The 18,123-nt window shown below is 32.2% G+C and overlaps 1 protein-coding gene and 1 pseudogene across 9 annotated transcripts; one reads left to right on the top strand and one right to left on the bottom strand.

Annotated features, from left to right (window-relative positions):
* Positions 1-1,077: 1,077 nt before the first annotated feature.
* On the bottom strand, positions 1,078-2,802 carry LOC141045373 (large ribosomal subunit protein uL3 pseudogene; annotated as a pseudogene). Its single transcript, XR_016503153.1, has one exon. The product of XR_016503153.1 is annotated as a large ribosomal subunit protein uL3 pseudogene (transcript).
* Positions 2,803-3,633: 831 nt separating this feature from the next.
* On the top strand, positions 3,634-7,148 carry LOC112282386 (nudix hydrolase 15, mitochondrial). 8 transcript variants are annotated; one of them, XM_090250814.1, is made up of 8 exons: positions 3,634-3,857; positions 4,163-4,208; positions 4,315-4,761; positions 5,132-5,346; positions 5,486-5,625; positions 5,752-5,871; positions 6,113-6,353; positions 6,781-7,148. In XM_090250814.1, the coding sequence occupies exons 3-7, from the start codon at positions 4,628-4,630 to the stop codon at positions 6,350-6,352; spliced, it is 849 nt and encodes a 282-aa protein (XP_090106940.1). In that variant the 5' UTR covers positions 3,634-3,857; positions 4,163-4,208; positions 4,315-4,627; the 3' UTR covers position 6,353; positions 6,781-7,148. The 8 variants fall into 8 exon arrangements, with proteins under 8 accessions (XP_090106940.1, XP_090106942.1, XP_090106941.1 ...); XM_024519917.3 differs by lacking the exon at positions 4,163-4,208 and having other exon boundaries at positions 3,720-3,857; positions 4,315-4,410; positions 4,539-4,761; XM_090250817.1 differs by lacking the exon at positions 3,634-3,857 and having other exon boundaries at positions 4,004-4,208; positions 4,315-4,410; positions 4,539-4,761.
* Positions 7,149-18,123: the final 10,975 nt, after the last annotated feature.

Genomic DNA, 18,123 nt, shown 5'->3' with positions numbered 1-18,123 from the left:
ATCGTGTGATAAATTCTCATCATTCATAAAGAAATGTGGTAGGGTGAGAAGGAATATTATTCGCTGCTTAACATAATTTAAAATTTTCACTTAAGAACTTCCGTTCCAGGGAAGGAAAAATGAAGAGAAGTGGAAGAAATGTATATACTACGTAATGAGAAACTGAAAATTATTATTAATGTGTTAGATTTACATCTAGTGAAACTGTTACGAATATAAGGAAGAAAACACGAATAGGTTTTTAGTAGTTGCAATAATTTGAAGAAATTTTTTTATGTGTACGTGATCAGTTTCGTTAACTGAAATAAAGTGTGGGTATATGTGATGGATAATTTGATAAGATATAACTCGTATTATGTTTACTTTAAATTGAAAAGATATTCCTTTAATGCTGCTCAAGTAGGATGGGCAATAATTCTTCCTCACCATCTTCGGTTCTAACCTGGCTAACTAGAGTACATTTACACACAGAATAACGAATCGAGCGTATGGTGCGCTATGATTCAGGATGCGAGAAATGAACAATTCCAACATAACATGTGGAAAGCCTTCACGGGTAGATACACAGACCAAAAAAATACAAACCAACAGCTTTATCAACAATGAATGGAACAAATGTAATGGTAGAGGGACAACCCATCCATCGTCGCGGATGACCAACTGTATATCCGCTATATCCACAAGGCGCTCCATCACTACGGGTAGGGGGGTCTTGCTCAGGGAGCACCAAATAACAGGCTGTTCACTGAGACTCAGCCATGCGCGAACTTACTTCCACTACGCGGATGAGTAGTTAGTCCCAGCAGCGACATAAAACAACTAGGAACAATTACAAGCTCGAAAATTCTGAACGTTGTTACAAAAAGAAGGTTGCAAACAGAAATACAACATTCACGTCCTTGGACACCTTAAAGAGTGAACAAAGAAATAGAGTCAATGAAGTGAAGAAGAAAAACGATCCTTTGTAAGTTTCCCAGTGATCCACACCAGTAATTCAAAGTAGCAATTAAATCACTTACCAGCTCCCTACGAGAGCCGAGATCAACCCAGCTCCAACTTATGATGGAGAAGACAAAATAAAACTAGAACAAGACAGCCTGAAGAAAAACAACAAGGCTGAGAGTACCAAATTATACGTATGGAATAAGTTTCAAACCTGCAAAACAGTCATTCAAGGAGGGCATGGCAGCGGTGCACATGCAAAGAGCCAGAAGAGGCATCAATTGCATGATAGGCACATGCTAGCGGCCCATAGCTTACTTGAAGTAAAGCAAGCCCTCATTCATATATATGACTAGTGCGTAGTAAACAACTCCAAGTGGGTTCAGACCCTCAGTAAAAACTGTCATTACGAGAAGTAAACCATCAACGGTGATCCAGGCCGAAGTAGGTAGGCGTGGCAGAGGTGTACCAGCTTCAACGCAAGCTTACAAATTCACATGCCAGAGGCCAATTACACACACCCAGTGTATGCCCCCACAATAATCAAAGCCTCTAACAATTGCTCTACCTCAAAATCAAAGTTTTTACCGTAACCCTTATGCTGCTGTCTTCACCTTACCGTACACCTTCGCCTTCTCAAGCGATGTCTGGAACCGCCCGTGTCCGAACTTCGACGATGTGTCGATGAACTTCAGCTTGATGTCCTCCAATGCACTTCGAGACACCTGCTTGTACAGACTCTGACGAAGTGTTATCACCCTCTTCTTCGGTCCCATCACTCCTCCCTTGATCATCAAATAATCCTCCCTCACGATACCGTAATGTGCGAACCCGCCCATCGGCGTGATCTCCTTCTCCGTCACGTCGAACTCTGTCGACGCCGAAAACGACTGCTTGTCCGCCACTTTCCCCACCTTGTACACCTTCTTGTTCATCTCCGTCCTGTGATGGTACCCGTTCTGTCCCGCCCGAGCCACCGTGAACGACACTCGCGCCGGATGCCATGCTCCGATACACGCCACCTTCCGAAGACCCCTGTGAGTCTTCCTCGGCAGACGAGTCACTCCCCACCGCGTCACCACGCCCTCGTACCCGTGACCCCGGGTCACACCGATGATGTCGATCATCTCGTCCTTCCTGAACACCGAGTCCACCGGCACCTCCTTCTCGAACAGCTTGTACCCGAAGTCCACCTTCGCCGCGATGCTCCCGCCGTTCACCTGAATCTCTGCCAAATGCGCCTTCTTCTGCTTGATGCCCTTCAGCTTCCTCACCTGCGTGTGCGCCAGCACACGGATCACGCTCGCGTACTTCTTCATCCTCTCCAGCTCCGACTCCACATCCTTCTTCCCCTCCTCGCTCTCGTACCTCTTGCTGTACTTCGAGAACGCTTTCTTCTTCGACTTGTACCAGTTCTTGTAGAACCGCCTCTTCACCTCGTCGCTCAAGTGCTGAGCCCACACCGTGTTCAGCGACCTCAAACCGCGCGGGGTCTTGATGTACGCCACCAAACCCACCACCACCATGGGAGGCGTCTCCACGATGGTCACGGCCTCGCATGTCTCCTTCTTGTGCAGCTTAGACCCAGGCTTCTCCACCTCGCGCACGATGTGAGTCATACCAGCCTTGTACCCAAGGAACGAAGTCAAGTGCGGCTCCTTCGAGGCCACATCTTTCGGGAAGGTCTTCACCTTACCACGCGACCTCGCCGCTCTCTTCCGGGGCAGGAATCCCAGAGACCCGTGCCTGGGGTGCTCGAATTTCCTGTGCGACATGGCTGCGTGCTGGGCCTGCAACAATCTGAAACACGGGTACTCAGCTGCGGCCACAACCAGACACTGAAGGGATATGTTGTGCCGAAGTGCAAGCCCTTATACCTCATTGCGGTTAGGGTTCGGAACCCTAAGTTCATCCATCACTGTTTCGAGCTGCAGAATGCAGCCGATTGCAAAGGGCATTCATCATTAATCAGCGATGGTGAGAAAGTTTTGGGTACTCCCCGAGTGGACTGGCACTCATGAATTGTTGTGATATGTGCCGTTGCAACAGAAGGTCCCGTCATGAGTAGAAGAGAATTCGCGCATCCCTGCAGTTTAGATAGAGCTCAGGAGAGCTTTGGTTCACTGAATGTAGCATCCGAAGTTCGATGTCTTGGAAGGCTTACAACAGTTACCTGATACACAGGGGGACTGAGAACCCCTAAACATTGATAAGATCATCACTAACAAAGACTTGCAGTGAAATTGATTGTATCAAACAGCAGAAATCAATAATGTTAGATGTAGATTATGAAACCAAACTCAGCGTTAAAGGATACAACCACATTCCGGGGCCTGGTGCTGTACCAAGCCTGGATCCACAATGAGAAGCTTTAGGGGGGAGCTCCTTCAAATTCACAATAGGGATTTAAAGTACAGAACGCTTTTGAACTGCACTTTTAGTAAGGCTTTCCATTTCTTCGCCAAAGTTCTGACATTCACGACACAGTATAGTTAGTGCATGTCTAGCTGCTGCTAGATTCTAAAATCATTGCACTCGAAATGCCTTGAGCTCTCTCCTTTCAATTAATTGAACTCAAACTAAGACTAATATGAATTCCGATATCTCCAAGCACAAAGTTACTTATTCTGACAAGCCCCCTAAGTCTATAATGGATGATGTTCCTGCGAATGATTACTTGCCACAAATCTTTCATCGGTGCAGCACCTAAGTCGGCATTGTTTCCAGGAGGACATGGGTCGAGCATTGAATTTAGTAGCAGGTCGAAATTGACTGATCCTGATGATAACCCACCATAGAATGTTGCTGGATTTGGTAGTGCTGATGCAGGCCATGTCACCGTGAAATTGATTGATTCTTGGTGGAACTGTCAGTGGTAATGCGAGGAACGATTGAAGAGTTCCTTCGAAGGCATAGTACTGTCGATCTCTTACTATCCTTTGTTTGCCCTGCAGTATCGTTTACGCTAAGGTTACTTTTTTTTATGGTCTTTGGAGATAAAATTTATGCCCCTTGATATTCATATATTCGCTAGTGCGGCAGTTGGTGTACTCCCCCTGGCATGTGATTCGAAGATTGTAATTTCTAAGTTCTCAGGTTTTAATTGCTGAATTCAGCGCAGTTGTGATCGCCAAGGACTGCGCTGAATTCAGTATATTGTGTTCTGAAATAGGTTTTTGACTCGGGAATTTTTTCATGGGTGGGTTATAATTTTTTCTAGAACGGAAAAGCTGCGTTGGTTACAATAATTCCTCACAATTAAACTGGTAAATTTCGATATGCTTACGCAATTTTTGGTGGAATTTTACAGATTTTGCTTCTAGAGTTTGTGATTACGTTACTTCATGTGCTCCGTGTTTCTGTTTCTCGTAGGAATTGTGAACGTGTGACGAACTCGGAGATTTTGCCATCTTGAAGGTCGTCAGTAGGGGCAGCAGCACGTCTCTACGCCAAAGCAGGTCGTTGGTGGTACAGTCAGTTGACTTGACTTTGTTGTATGGTTCCATTACTAGCAGAGACAGAAGATGCCCAATTTGTGAATACTAAGTCGGATTGCGAGTGCTAGTCACCCACCCTGGCATCTCTGAGCTTTGCAGCTGCCCAGACCCGCCACCTGATTACAGAGTGGAAGGCAAGGCTATTAGGGTTGAACAGAGAGAGGAAGGCCAGGGGTTTGGTGGAGGCCATGACCAACTCCAGTAGCAGGGGTTTGCACTTGGATCCTTCTCTTGACCCCACGCAATCGCGCTCATCTTCTATATTTGAGGATTGGGGGAGTTCGAATCTCAAGGTTCTTGCTGAACGCCTCCGCCATTACAGGTACCTATCGTCAAGTCCTCAATTCAATGCGTACTGAGGTTGCGGGACTGCTGCGGAATTAGGATCTTCTCATCGAATGCCTCAACTTGCTCCGCGTTATTTTCGGTTCATTATCCTTACAAACCATAAGAAGAATTTGTGGAATTCGAGACTGAATCTCGGAGGAACTCAGTAAGAGCAGTTTGAAAGCTCCTGGTATGGCGGCACAGAGAAAGCGTTACAGATAAATGTATCAGTTACCCTAAAATTGCATAGCTGATGATAAGCAATGGCCACTTCCATGTTTTTTCAATGTTTTCTCTACGTTACTTCGAGATTCTCTTTGACGATGTGGCTTTTTCACGACGAATTCCATCTCTGTCACAAATAGGCCTTCACCAAGCTCGTGGGCATCATCAGACGATGAAACGCACGGGGGTGTGACGTCCCAAGTGGGAATGCCGACATCAATAGCGAATGCCAACGATCTAAAGGTTCCTCCGAAGTCCAAGCGAGCTGCTGTACTTCTGTGTCTTTTCCAAGGTGCCGAGCGGGAACTACGTGTGATTCTCACAAAGCGGGCTAGCTCGTTGTCTTCTCATTCAGGTTAGCTTTTCGTTTCTCAGCGGTTTCCTTTTATGAACTTTTCGCTGAATTGAGTGTGGAGCTCCTGGACACTGTTCACTGCTTCTTCTCATCTGTCCCACTTATCTTGGTAGCTGATGAATGTTTAGTATATGCCCAGGAGAGGTAGCATTACCCGGCGGCAAAAGGGATGAAGGAGAGGACGACAAGGCTACTGCGTTACGTGAAGCTCACGAAGAAATTGGATTGGAGCCTTCCCATGTCAAGATTGTCACAGTTCTTGAACCTTTCCTTTCCAAAGTGAGCGGTCTCCTTTGTCTAACTTGCGCCATGATTATGTAGTTTCCACTTTAGGGCTTGGAATATTAATCATGTGCTCTCTGGCTCCTCTACCCGACGCTCACATCGTTCTTTGGGGTGGTGCAGCACTTGCTGACGGTGACTCCAGTTGTCGGAATAATCCCAGAACACCACAAATTTGAACCCAGACCAAACGCAGGAGAGGTGGACGCCATCTTTGACGTCCCATTGGAGATGTTTCTGAAGGCATGCACTCAATCCATATCTGTCCATTTCCTTCCACTCAATCCGTATCCGTAGCAGATATGGATCAACTATATCTGCTTGCAATGTATCAACTCTCAACTCCTTTCACTTCATGCTCTTTTAGCCCCCTTCCAATGGAGTCAAGGGGCTCCGTAGCAGGTTGGTACATTGCAAGCTCTTTCTTAAATGTCTCTAAGCCTTCGACGTACATTTACTTCTAGATTTTTTTTCTGCTTGATAGGATGAGCGGCACCGCGTTGAGGATCGACAGTGGCTGAACATCCAGTACCGTGTGCACTACTTCGACTACGATGCGCCGGATGGCAAGAAATACATCATCTGGGGTTTGACTGCTGCTATTCTCATTCACGCAGCCTCTATCATTCTGCAGCGTCCGCCCGATTTTCCAGAGTTTTGGCCGGATTTCGACGCCTTGGCTAGAAATGTAAGAGATGGTAAAGGAGGCGGGAACATGCCGTAAGGTAGGGTGGGTTGGCTAGGTCTTGAATTCCGCTGATTCTTGTCAATAGGCTATAATATCCCTGCGTTGTCCAATGTATACTTGATTTCACGTATATTTATGTAGTGAGACCATCTAATGAGAGTTATAATTATAATTTTCTGAAGCAGGTGCATACTCTATGTAACATGTGACATTCTCATGAAACTTGGAAAAAAGCATATTTGAACATTCTGAGTAGATTGCAATTAGTTGTGAACTTCATGAGGGAGACATAAGAAAGAGGAAAGCAGGAGAATGTAGCCTGTATTTAGCCAGTGTTTTTCCAAGGAAGTGATCTTTCAGGATTTAGAAAGCTTAATGTAATCGGTTCGTTTATTTCAACTGAAAATCAGTTTATAAGCTTTTCTATTTGGGAATACGGTGATGATTGAGATTGTATCTTGCAGAACCTATGAAGGCAGTTGGGGGTGGAGGAACGCAAGTGGAAGGAGATTTTGGGTCAACATGTTGTAGTGATGCAAGGGAAACTAAATTTTAACATATTCAGTTCTGACTTAAAATGAGAATTAGGTGAGTGTTTTTCTCTTTCAATATGACATCGTTTCCACCAGGAAGCAAAGTCCATCATAATGCTAATTCATTAGGATGACACCATGCAGCGTATGACTAGATATTATTAGTGCAATAATTGTGAATGCAATTGGGGTCTACTGGATTGCGTAAGCTTTACAAGCAAGTGAATGTACGAACCTATCTTATTTTATTTATTAAGATAGTTTATAAACTTGTTTAGAATTAAGAAGCATTTTGTTGATATTTGTAAGTTTTTGTAAGATATTTCTTTCTAAAATATTCAAAATATATATTAAAAAAATGATAACTTTATAATGTTGCAAAACATTGTGTATATGTACATTATGATCAAAAATAATAAATACAATGTCAAAAAAATTAAATAATTTATTATAGAGATGACTATTGTGAATATATCAAATTAAAAAATGATTCTTTATATTACTAAAAAAATCAAAGAATTCTTGTATTATTCGATGCATTTCATTCAATGACTTATATGATCTCATTTACAATCATTAAAGCAAAGCATGGCATAATGCATTGTATATGTTTTGCTGATATAAAACATTAATTGCAAAGTAAAAATACATTAATCCAACTTCTATATCATATTGGATAAAGATAGCTCCCATGATTTTCCTACCAAGCTATTAAGTCTAAGAAATTTATTTGAAATACTTATTAATTAAGAATCTAATTAATTAATTTATTTGACTCTTTCAAAAAAGATATGTCATTAAATTATTTATGATATAATAGAAGAGAAGGAATAGAGGTCTTAGCAAGACTAGACAAATTTTATTTTAGTGTTTTTTCTCTTTATAAAAATAAAATTCAAGTTAAGAAAAGATGCAAAATTATTTAACTATTTTTCAATTAAATTTTTTCTATACTTCAAAAGTCAAAACCTAAATCATCTAAATTTAAAATGAATAATTATTATCTAAATAATTTCTAAGTTTTGCAACATGATAATAAGATATGATTTAATTATAATAGCAAAGGATCTTTTATTTATTGCATATAAATGTTTATAAAATTCTACATGTCTTTTTTGTTTGAAACAAGCATTTTTAAGATCAAGACAATACATCAAACTACATAGACAACTACAAGTAGCCTATGTTGCTCTTTAAGCCAATCCTTAAGTCATTAGCCTTTTAGCTTGCCTTAAACACGTGTAAGTCTTTATCAACCAAATTAGAGATTGGATACAAGAAGAAAAATAAATACAAGTTTAATTTTAATAAAGAAAAATTGTTGATAGTCTTAATAAAACATTTTACATAACAATCAAAGATTGTAATTCTAAATCCATTATTGTAAAACTCTAAAATTTTCAAGGTTTACTTCTAAGAGACTCCATAAGATTTAAAAAACATCTATTTTAATTTTTATTCTAGTTTATAAAAAAAACATCAAATACTTGAAGATGCCACATCTACTATGCTTTCTAATATTCTATATAAGGTCACAAAGTATATGAAAAAGGACTTATTTAATTAATATTAAAAAGAAATTTAAATTAGCATCTCATCTTAAAATAATCTAGTCCAAATTTATAACTTATTAGTAATTCAAATAAAAAATTAATTGATTTTATTAAATCAATTTGGATGGGCATATGCATCTAATATTCATATTAATAAGTTCTTTGGAATTTTATTTAGTATTTCTTTAATCATATAAGATATTAATCTTTTTTTATGAATGGAATGACATAAAAATTAGACTAATGGTAATCAAGCAAAATCAACATTATAAGTTGAGACATCATTGCAAACAACATTTTACTTTTATCCTTATATTTCTTTTCTAGTTATTTTGGACTAACTCTATGAAGGCTATTTATGAGATTAAATCAATGATTAAAAATTTCTTGTAAATTATTACAACTTCTTTAATGCAATTTACAAAAAGACAACAATCAAATGGAATAATATTGCTTTGTCAAGAATAAGTAGGTTATTAAATTTGGATTACTAAAATCTGAAATTGGAATTAATAAGTTTTGGCATTATTATTAGGAAATTAAATCAAACTACATTTTTTACTATTTTAGACCTAAGTGATATGCCTCAATGACTTGAGATTGTCAAAGTTAAGAAAAAGTTGAGTTTTTGATTGCCTACTTGGTGTTTGATTTTTTTTATTGTTGAAAATCCAGCAAACTAATGTTAATCATTGGAATAATAATCACAATGATTTATATTAGAGCATAATAGCTTTTTATTTGGACTTTCTATCAATTTGAAGAAATTTATAAAAAAATAAGAAGAAGACAATTGTGATGGCTAAAGTAGACATCAATACCAATAAGATTAAATTTAGTATAGAATAGACATTAAACAAGTGTAGATTTATCAATTGCAATTAAATATCAACTGATTTTAGTCATAAATTCTAAGTTCTTATAACATTTTTTTAATCTAAATTGATTGATAAAAACTTTTGTTTGTCTTAACTTTCTTATTTGGTAGTTTATCTCTTGGTGTTTGAACATATAAAAAAATTAGCTAAATCAGATTTGTAGGAAAAACATTAACTCAACAATTACTCATTTCATATTACAAATAGAATATTGAGTCTAAAACTTGGAATAAAATTGAAAAAGGTTTGATCACATATGTATGACTTATTTTAACTCAACTATCCTTCTACCTTTCATAATATAAAGAACTTCTTCTTATGGTAGAATCTTCAATTATTTTTTATTGACTCTCATTTAGAACCTCATTAAATTACTATATTATACTCAAATAGATCTTCTTTTATTAAAAACGTCTTCAAAGGGCCAATGTCACCACTTACTACTAATGAAGCTATGTCCACTTATCACATTCATTTACTTTATGATGTTATTTGATATTTTTTTTTGTATTTGTTTTTTAATGTTATAAAAAAAAATACTTCAATATGACAATGCCCTTCCAAAATCCAATAAGTAGATAGATTTGTATAAAATAGGATTTGATATTTTTTTTGAGGTGATATATTAATTCTAAGCAAATTATGTTAGAATAGAAGAAAATAAGTGAATTATCTTATTTGATCCTATGGATATGACTTCTTTTGTATACACCTTCAATTAAGAACATTATATTTTAATAAAAAGTTATTACTTAGATAAGATTTAGAAGACAATTACAACTTAGTAGAAGATTTTTTTAAAAATTATTATAATTTAAAAAAAATCTAAACCATAAAACAAAACAAACAAACAAACAAAAATAAAATAAAGCAAATGAATCTTTTATAATTAATATCTTTTATGGTTTAATTAGTGACTTAATTTTTGAACTTTTATCTTATTCATGGATTTAGGGTTTAGGATTTAGGATTTAGGTAAATAAATCATGTCTATAAAGCATGCTATAAAGTAATAGTATTACTATCAATATTGTGGCAAAAATTTCTAGTGTTGTTTCAAGACTTTCTAGTCTTTTTGTCTTTAACAATAGGCATTTTAGTTCAATAGATTACCATCTTTGAATCATTTCTAAGTCTTTTTCAGAATCATAAGAATATATTAAGGATTTCTTTCCTTCGAGATTTATGTCCTTGACAGTTTGATAAGAATATTAACTTATTATTCTTATCTTGTTTTAGAAGTGAGTGGATTATTCTACTTTTATTATTATATTTTGAAGGTTACAAATTATCCACCTTTTAAGAAATTATTTAATTTTTTAACACTATTTTTTTCTTTAAAGATAATATATTATCCTTTTTGTGAATTTTTTTATTTCATATTAGAAGATTATAGATTATCCTCCTCTAATTTGACTTGTGGATTTGTTAAGTTGTTTGAAATAAAAGAAAAAATCATAGATGCTATACCTGGCAAAAGTGAGAGTAGATTTGTAACTATTGTAGATCTTTACAAACTTGTCAATACTCTTAAGGTAGAAATTTCATCCATCATCAGCATCAACCACAAAAATACTAATCCAATGCCTATGGAAGAAGTTCAAAGTCTATATAAAGAAGTTGTATAGTTAAAGAAAGCAAGTAGATCAATTTCATAAACAAATCCAAAAACATTTGCTTCCACAATTACCATGGAGATAATGATTAGTATGCTTGAAATGTTTAATGGAACAAGATCAAAATTTCAAGGATTTCTACAAGAAATCAAGTCATATCTAAAGTTGCATTCTTTCTAATATCCTTATGGATTTACTCAAGTTTGATTCATAAGCATACTTCTATCTAAAAGTTTTCTCTCTTGGTTTGTACATTTGATAGAAAAAGATTCATGACTCCTTTATGATTTGAATTCATTTCTAAAAGTATTTACGGCCACATTCAAAAAAAGTGATTAAAAAAAAGCAACAAAAATCTATATCTTATCTTTTCAACAAAGATCATGGTTGATTATCATATATACTGCTAAATTCCAAAACATTGCTTGTGACATAGATTAGAATAACAAACCCTTTATCAATCAATTTCAATATGAGTTGAAGGATAATATTAAAGATTTGTTACTGATAATGTCGAAAGCAAAATCTTTGAAATAATTTATTCTTCAAGATATTCCATGCGATAATTGATTATTTAAAAGATGTTAAGAATAATGACTTGGCTAAAGAAAAACAAACCAAGTAACAAAAATAGCTCTTAAGTTTTCATAAACTTATTCAACAAATATAAAATGAATGCAAATTAATATGATATATTTTAAATTCTTCATAGAGCAAGAAAAGACTTGATGTCTTTAGAAAGGTTTATACTTATATTATAGAGAAGCTAAGAATATTACTCAATATTATCAAAAAAAATAATATAATAACAAAATAAGAAGCATGATTACTAAAAAAAGATTATATGTTAAAAAAAAGTTTTTTTTAGCTATAATAGAAAACATGTGGCTGAAATCATGTACAATACCTAGTAAAGGTCATATTTTCTCTTTAGATCTTTTATCTTATTTAAAAATAGATTTATTTAGAACCTAAAAATCATAAGGTCTTTACATTATTAGATTCAAGAGCCTTAGCTTGTTTTACAAATAAAGACTTTGTCAAAAAATAAAATATCTATAATTATAAAAATTAAATCTGTACATGTAGAAATCATAGATGGTTGTTTATTTTCTTTTATAGATATTATCTATGAAAAAATTTCTTTAGATATATCAATTAAAGATCATAATAGCACATTAATATTTAATATAATATATATTTTTTAATTTGATTATTTTAGGATTATTATGATTAAAAAAATATAATTTTTATTTAGATTGAATTTCTTATAATCTTAATTTTTCTTATAGTTTGATCAAAATGGCTATTAGTCAAGTAAAAATATATAAGTCTAATACATCCAAATCTTTATTGATAGGTACAAGAGCTTTCATGCATGTTGTAATAGAAGAATTATCTTTTGCTATATATGCCATGCCTATTTTTAATGGTGAAAAGATAATAAGTGGTATTGCTAGCCAATATCAAGATTTTAAAGACAATTTTTGAAAAAAAATGGATATATTTTTTTAAAGCATTGACCTTATGATTGCTCAATTGATTTACAAAAAAGAGATCAACTACCATTCAAATTAATCTAGATCTTATTGTAAAATGAATTGGCTATTTTAAAAGAATATATTAATAAATTCTTAGCAAAAAACTTCATATGCCATTAAAAATCTCCAATAAGAACTCCTAATTTATTTATGAAGATAAATAATAGATCTCTATGAATGTGTATAGATTATTGAAGTCTTAATAAAATCACCATCAAGAATAGATCTCCTATCTTTGATTATAAGACTTCTTGATTAAATCAATTAAGCAAATATTTATACAAAAATAGATATATGAGGAGCATATTACTTGGTCTATATTAAAAAAACAACATGAATGGAAGACTATTTTTTGAACTAGATATAGACATTTCAAATTTAATGTCATGTCTTTTGGACTCATAAATGTACCAACTACTTTTCAACATCTTATAAATGACATATTTTATAAATTTCTTGCTTATTTTATTATCTTTTATTTAAATAACTTTTCTATCTATTCTAAGAATATAAAAGAACATAAACTTCATGTTTGTTGTGTGTTACAAAAAATTAGAAATATAGGGTTATATGCTAAGATGAAAAAAAGTGTATTTCATACTATTCAAGTTGACTTTCTAAGATATATCATTTCCAACAAAGGTCTAATGATGGATCCAAAGAAAGTCAAGACTTCATAGATTAGAAGATACTAAAATCAATAAGAAATATATAATGATTTTTAAAATTTTCTAATTATTATAGGATCATCATCTAAATTTTTTTCAAGTTGTAGTTCTTCTTAAATGTTTGACATGTAAAATTAAACTTGAGTGGAGCAAAGAAGTTGAATTATCTGTTAAAGTCTTAAAAAAAATATTTCTTTTTGCAGCAATTTTTTACTACGTCAATTTATTTAAGGTATTTTTTTATGAAAATAAATGCATCAATCTTTGCTATAAGTGCCATTTTGTCACAAATAGGAATAGAAAATAAGCTTTTCTAAGTAGCTTATTATTTCATAAAATTTTTAGCACTCAAAATTAACTATAAGATTTATGATAAAAAACTTCTTGTAATTGTGGATTCATTTCTAAAATAGTATTATTATCTAGAAAGCACTTCTATTCCGCTCACCATATATACAGATCAGAAGATCAATAAATAATTCATATTAATATGTATTTTTAGATATTCTTATTTCATACCAAAAAAAAAAGAGATGGAGCTTTTGATCAATAAAGATTGATTCTCTTGAAGCCAGTATTATGATATAACACAACTAATGAATGAAATGAAAAAAATATATATTATATAAGATCTTATTTTAAAATATTATAAAAAATTATTTTAGAATTATAGATAATAGTCAAAAAGTTAGTAAAACCAAAAAATGATAATGTTGCCTTAAAATCAAAATGAGACCCTGAGGCACAAAATCATGCAACTACGGTGATTCTAAGATTTTTTTGTAGATTGAAGAATTAAATTTGAGGCCAAACTTAAGAAGAGATTTTTAGATAATGGTTTCATGTCATTTGGATCAATATAGATTTCAATCAACAATTATATGGATATCAAGAGATTTCAAGGGATTTTCAAAGTTAGTGATATTTTTGGTAGAATTAGGATTTGAAAAATATAAATATATTTAAAAAATTTAAGGATTTCTTGAGTTTTGTGGTATGTATATAAGTGAAATTTAGATAGTATATTGATGTGCTAGTTATAAATGTGTTTGTAAATTTTGAGGTCAATTAAATAATTAAATTGAAGTATATGAGGGTTTTTGTAGATTGAAGTCTCAAAAATTTGAGTTTGATGGTTAGTAAATATTTCTAAGATCTTTAGCAATTTGTCAATTAGATTGAAGTAAAAAACAATTTTATGGATATATGTCTTAATTTTCAATGTTTAGGTAAAATTTAAAAGCAATTCAATGGTTTAAAAAAGAAATATTGGTACTAAAAGTTTGGCATTCAAGTTAGAATAGAAGGCCGTCCAACACCTGATTAGATTATTTTGCATTTCTCTCAATCAATAAATGTGATCAATTTCATCTTTCTTGTGCTTATTCCTAATTAAGATTTTAAAAAGTGTGCAAGTTTTGAGTTGATATCAATGATTTGATCATAATTTTTTATAATTCCATTTTATTATAGGATTTGTTAAGAGTTTGTTTAAGATCTAGGATTTAGTTAAGAACTTCATTAAGATTTGATTAGAATTTTTCTAAAATTTATTTAAGATTAAAGATTTTATTACAATTTTATTAGTATTTAATTTATTATTTGATTAAAATTCAATTAGAATTTTATTAGTATTTGATTTAGGATTTAATTAAGATTTAATTAAGATTTAATTAAGATTAAATTAGGATTTCAATTAGGATTATATTAAGGTTTTTATTTTTAATATTTTTTGAGATTCTTTTTTATTTTTTAAAGTTTTTATTTTCTATATTTTTAAAAATTATTATTATTTCTTTAAAGATTTATTTCTATATTTCTTCAAGATTTCTTGTTATCTTTCTTTGAGATTAAATCTTGACTTCTTTGTGTATCTTTTGTGACTTCTTTTAAATTTATTTTGATAGGTTAAAATTTAATTGGATTTATTGGAAATTATTTGAAGTTTATTTAAGGCTCTATTAGATTTAGTAGAATGATTGTTACATTTTTACTTATCTTCTATAGCTAGGTACTCGGTGTATTTTTAAGCAAGAACACACTTAATACTATACCAAAGCATTTTCATCTTTAAACAATAAAATCAACATTAATTGTTGATTCAACCATTGTGAAGCAAATTCAATCAAATATGTCCATTGATCTTCTTGTTCATAATACCAAGAATAATTTTTTTAAATCTCATAATACTTCCAAGTTCAAATTCAAAAATAATCTACTTTATTTTGGGAGATGATTATATATTCTAAAAGGCAAAGCACAATTATGTATTCTTCAAACTCGTCATGACTTTCTAGCAACTGGACATTTTAAATACAATAAGACTTTTAAGCTAATATTGAGAGATTTTTAGTGGCTTCAAATATTGAAGGTAATTAAAGACTTTGTACAATCATGTAATATTTGTTTGAAATCAAAAAATCCTTGTTATCAATTTTATGGACTTCTTCAGCCATTACATATGTTGGAATAATCATGGTTTTTTATTTTTATGGATTTTATCACAGATCTTTCAGTCTTAGGTTTACATGATTTTATATTTATGATAATAGGTTATTTTATGAAGATGGTACATTTTGTATTATATATAAAATCTATTACAGGTGAAGAAATGGCTAAACTTTTTTTTGACAACATCTATTGCTATTATAGATTACTCAAAGATATTTTTGCTATTGGCAAAGTTTATATACAATAATTTGGTACATTTTTCTATTCAACAACACCTTTTTTTTTTATCAATTATAGTAATCATCTATATTGATACTTTTGACTTTTCAAAAGATAATAATCTTACAATAAAAGATTTGGCAAATCATTTGTCAGTCCTACAAACAACAATGAAGGTACAGTTAAAAGAAGCTCAACAACAACAAAAAATCAATGCAGATGCCTACTACAAGGAATAACCACAATTCCACATAGGTGATAAAATATGGTTATTTTGTCACAATATCAAGACTAGTCGTCCTTATAACGAGTTTGACTATTATAGATTTGGACTTTTTTTATTAATAAATAAGTCAATTATATTACTTATCAATTACATCTATCAAAATTTATGAAGATCCATCTTGCATTCCCCGTATCTCTTTTTGAACTATATAAGATAGTGAATATTTTGGGAAGAAGAAAAATATCATCTTTTTTTATAAAAGTAGATAATAATCAAGAATTTGAATTGGAAGAAGTCTTAGATTCAAGACATCACCAAAATATATTGGAATATCTTATATATTAATATGGATATAATATTAATAAATACACATGGAAGCCAACAAAAAATCTTACAAATATAATAAAAGACATTGAAGTTTTTCATTAATGACATCCATTAAAACAAAGATGAAGAAAAGCAAGATCCATAAAAGATGATGATAATCCTTGTGAAAGTTATCTCTAGAAGGAAGAGTAATGTTACAAACATATATATATTTAATCCAATAATTATCTATATGATTGGATAGAAGTATATAAATATAGATTAATTTTATAATATCTTTTAGAGAAGCTTCTTAAAAGCTTCATAGATGAGGTTTTGACTTTACAGGTATTTGTAGTTGATTGATAGGTTAAAAACTTGATCAATTGGTTAATCACATGTGATACATGTTAGTAGCTCGTAGAACAAAATAACTATGTGGCATACATATAGAAAACTTTTCTTATAAGTTAAGATATGTGTCTAGCAAAGTCAACAAGTATTGGAGATCTCTCACGGATATACATAGATATTCTAATAAATACCTATATGATTACATAGGATTAGATAAAAGTTAATAAAAATAAATTAATTTCATAAGATCTTTTAGGAAAGCTTCCTAAAAGCTTCTTAAATGCTACTTGACTTTACATGTGTTTATAGTTGATTGATAAATTAGAAACTTGGTCAACAAGTTAATCACATATTGATAGCTTGCACAACAAGTTAATTATATGGCGTATATATAGAAAACTTATCTTGCAAGTTAAAATACATGTCTTCCAAAGTCAACATGTTTTGGAGGTCCTATAGGATATCACAATGTAATTCTTAATTAAGAATATATATGGAAGAAAGAATGAGACCTTCTTCACTCTTCTCAATGCCTTTCTAGTCCTCAGTCTTATTTCAAGTCTTTCTAGTCTGCTTATTTTGACAATAGCCATTCTAGTTTAATATTATATCATCTTTGAGTGACTTTCTAGTTTCTTTCAATGATACAAGAGTGTATTGAGGATTTTCTTTCTTTGAGATTCATATCCTTGGCATTTTGACAAGAGTGCTAATATAATGTTTTTATTTTGTTTTAAAAGTGATTGGATTATCCTATTTCTATTGTTGTGTTTTAAAGGTTGCAGACTACCCATGTTTAAATAAAAATCTTATTTTCTAATATTTATCTTTTTCTTAAAGAAAGCTGTTTATCCCTCTTTGTATAAATTTTTATTAGATGTTGTACATTATCCTCCTCTAATTTAACTTTTTAAATTTATTTGAGTTGTCTATGGAAGAAAAAATTATGGATGCTACTCTCAATAGAAGTCATTGCATGCAAAAATCAATTATTTAAAAGACATCAAGAATAAAGATATGGTTGAAGAAGAACAAATCAAGTAATGATGATAGCTTCTAAGTTTTCAAAAAATTATTTATCAAGGCTAAAATCAATGCAAATTGATATAATATATTTAAAATTCCTCATAGAGAAGGAAAAGATCCAATGACGTCAAGTGGGCTTATACTTACATTGTAGAAAAAGTAACCACATTGCTCAATATTATCCAAAGAAACAACGCAATTATAAAATGAGAAGTACGATTGCTAAAGAAGACAATGTGTCAAAAAATAAGTTTTTCTACCTACAATAGAGACCGTGGTGCTAGAATCATGTACAACATCTAGTAAAGATCTTATTCTTTCTTCCGATTTTTCACTTTATTTTATAATAGAAGTCTATTCAGGACCAAAAAATTACAAAGTCTTAGCCTTGTTGGATTTAGGAGCCTCAACCTATTTTATAGATGAAGACTTTGTC

The sequence above is a fragment of the Physcomitrium patens genome, chromosome 5 (genome assembly GCF_059467195.1).
Source record: "Physcomitrium patens ecotype Gransden chromosome 5, ASM5946719v1, whole genome shotgun sequence".
Taxonomy (NCBI): domain Eukaryota; kingdom Viridiplantae; phylum Streptophyta; class Bryopsida; order Funariales; family Funariaceae; genus Physcomitrium; species Physcomitrium patens.
The sequence above is the reverse complement of the archived record's forward strand: the minus strand, read 5'-3'. Positions and strand labels throughout refer to the sequence as shown.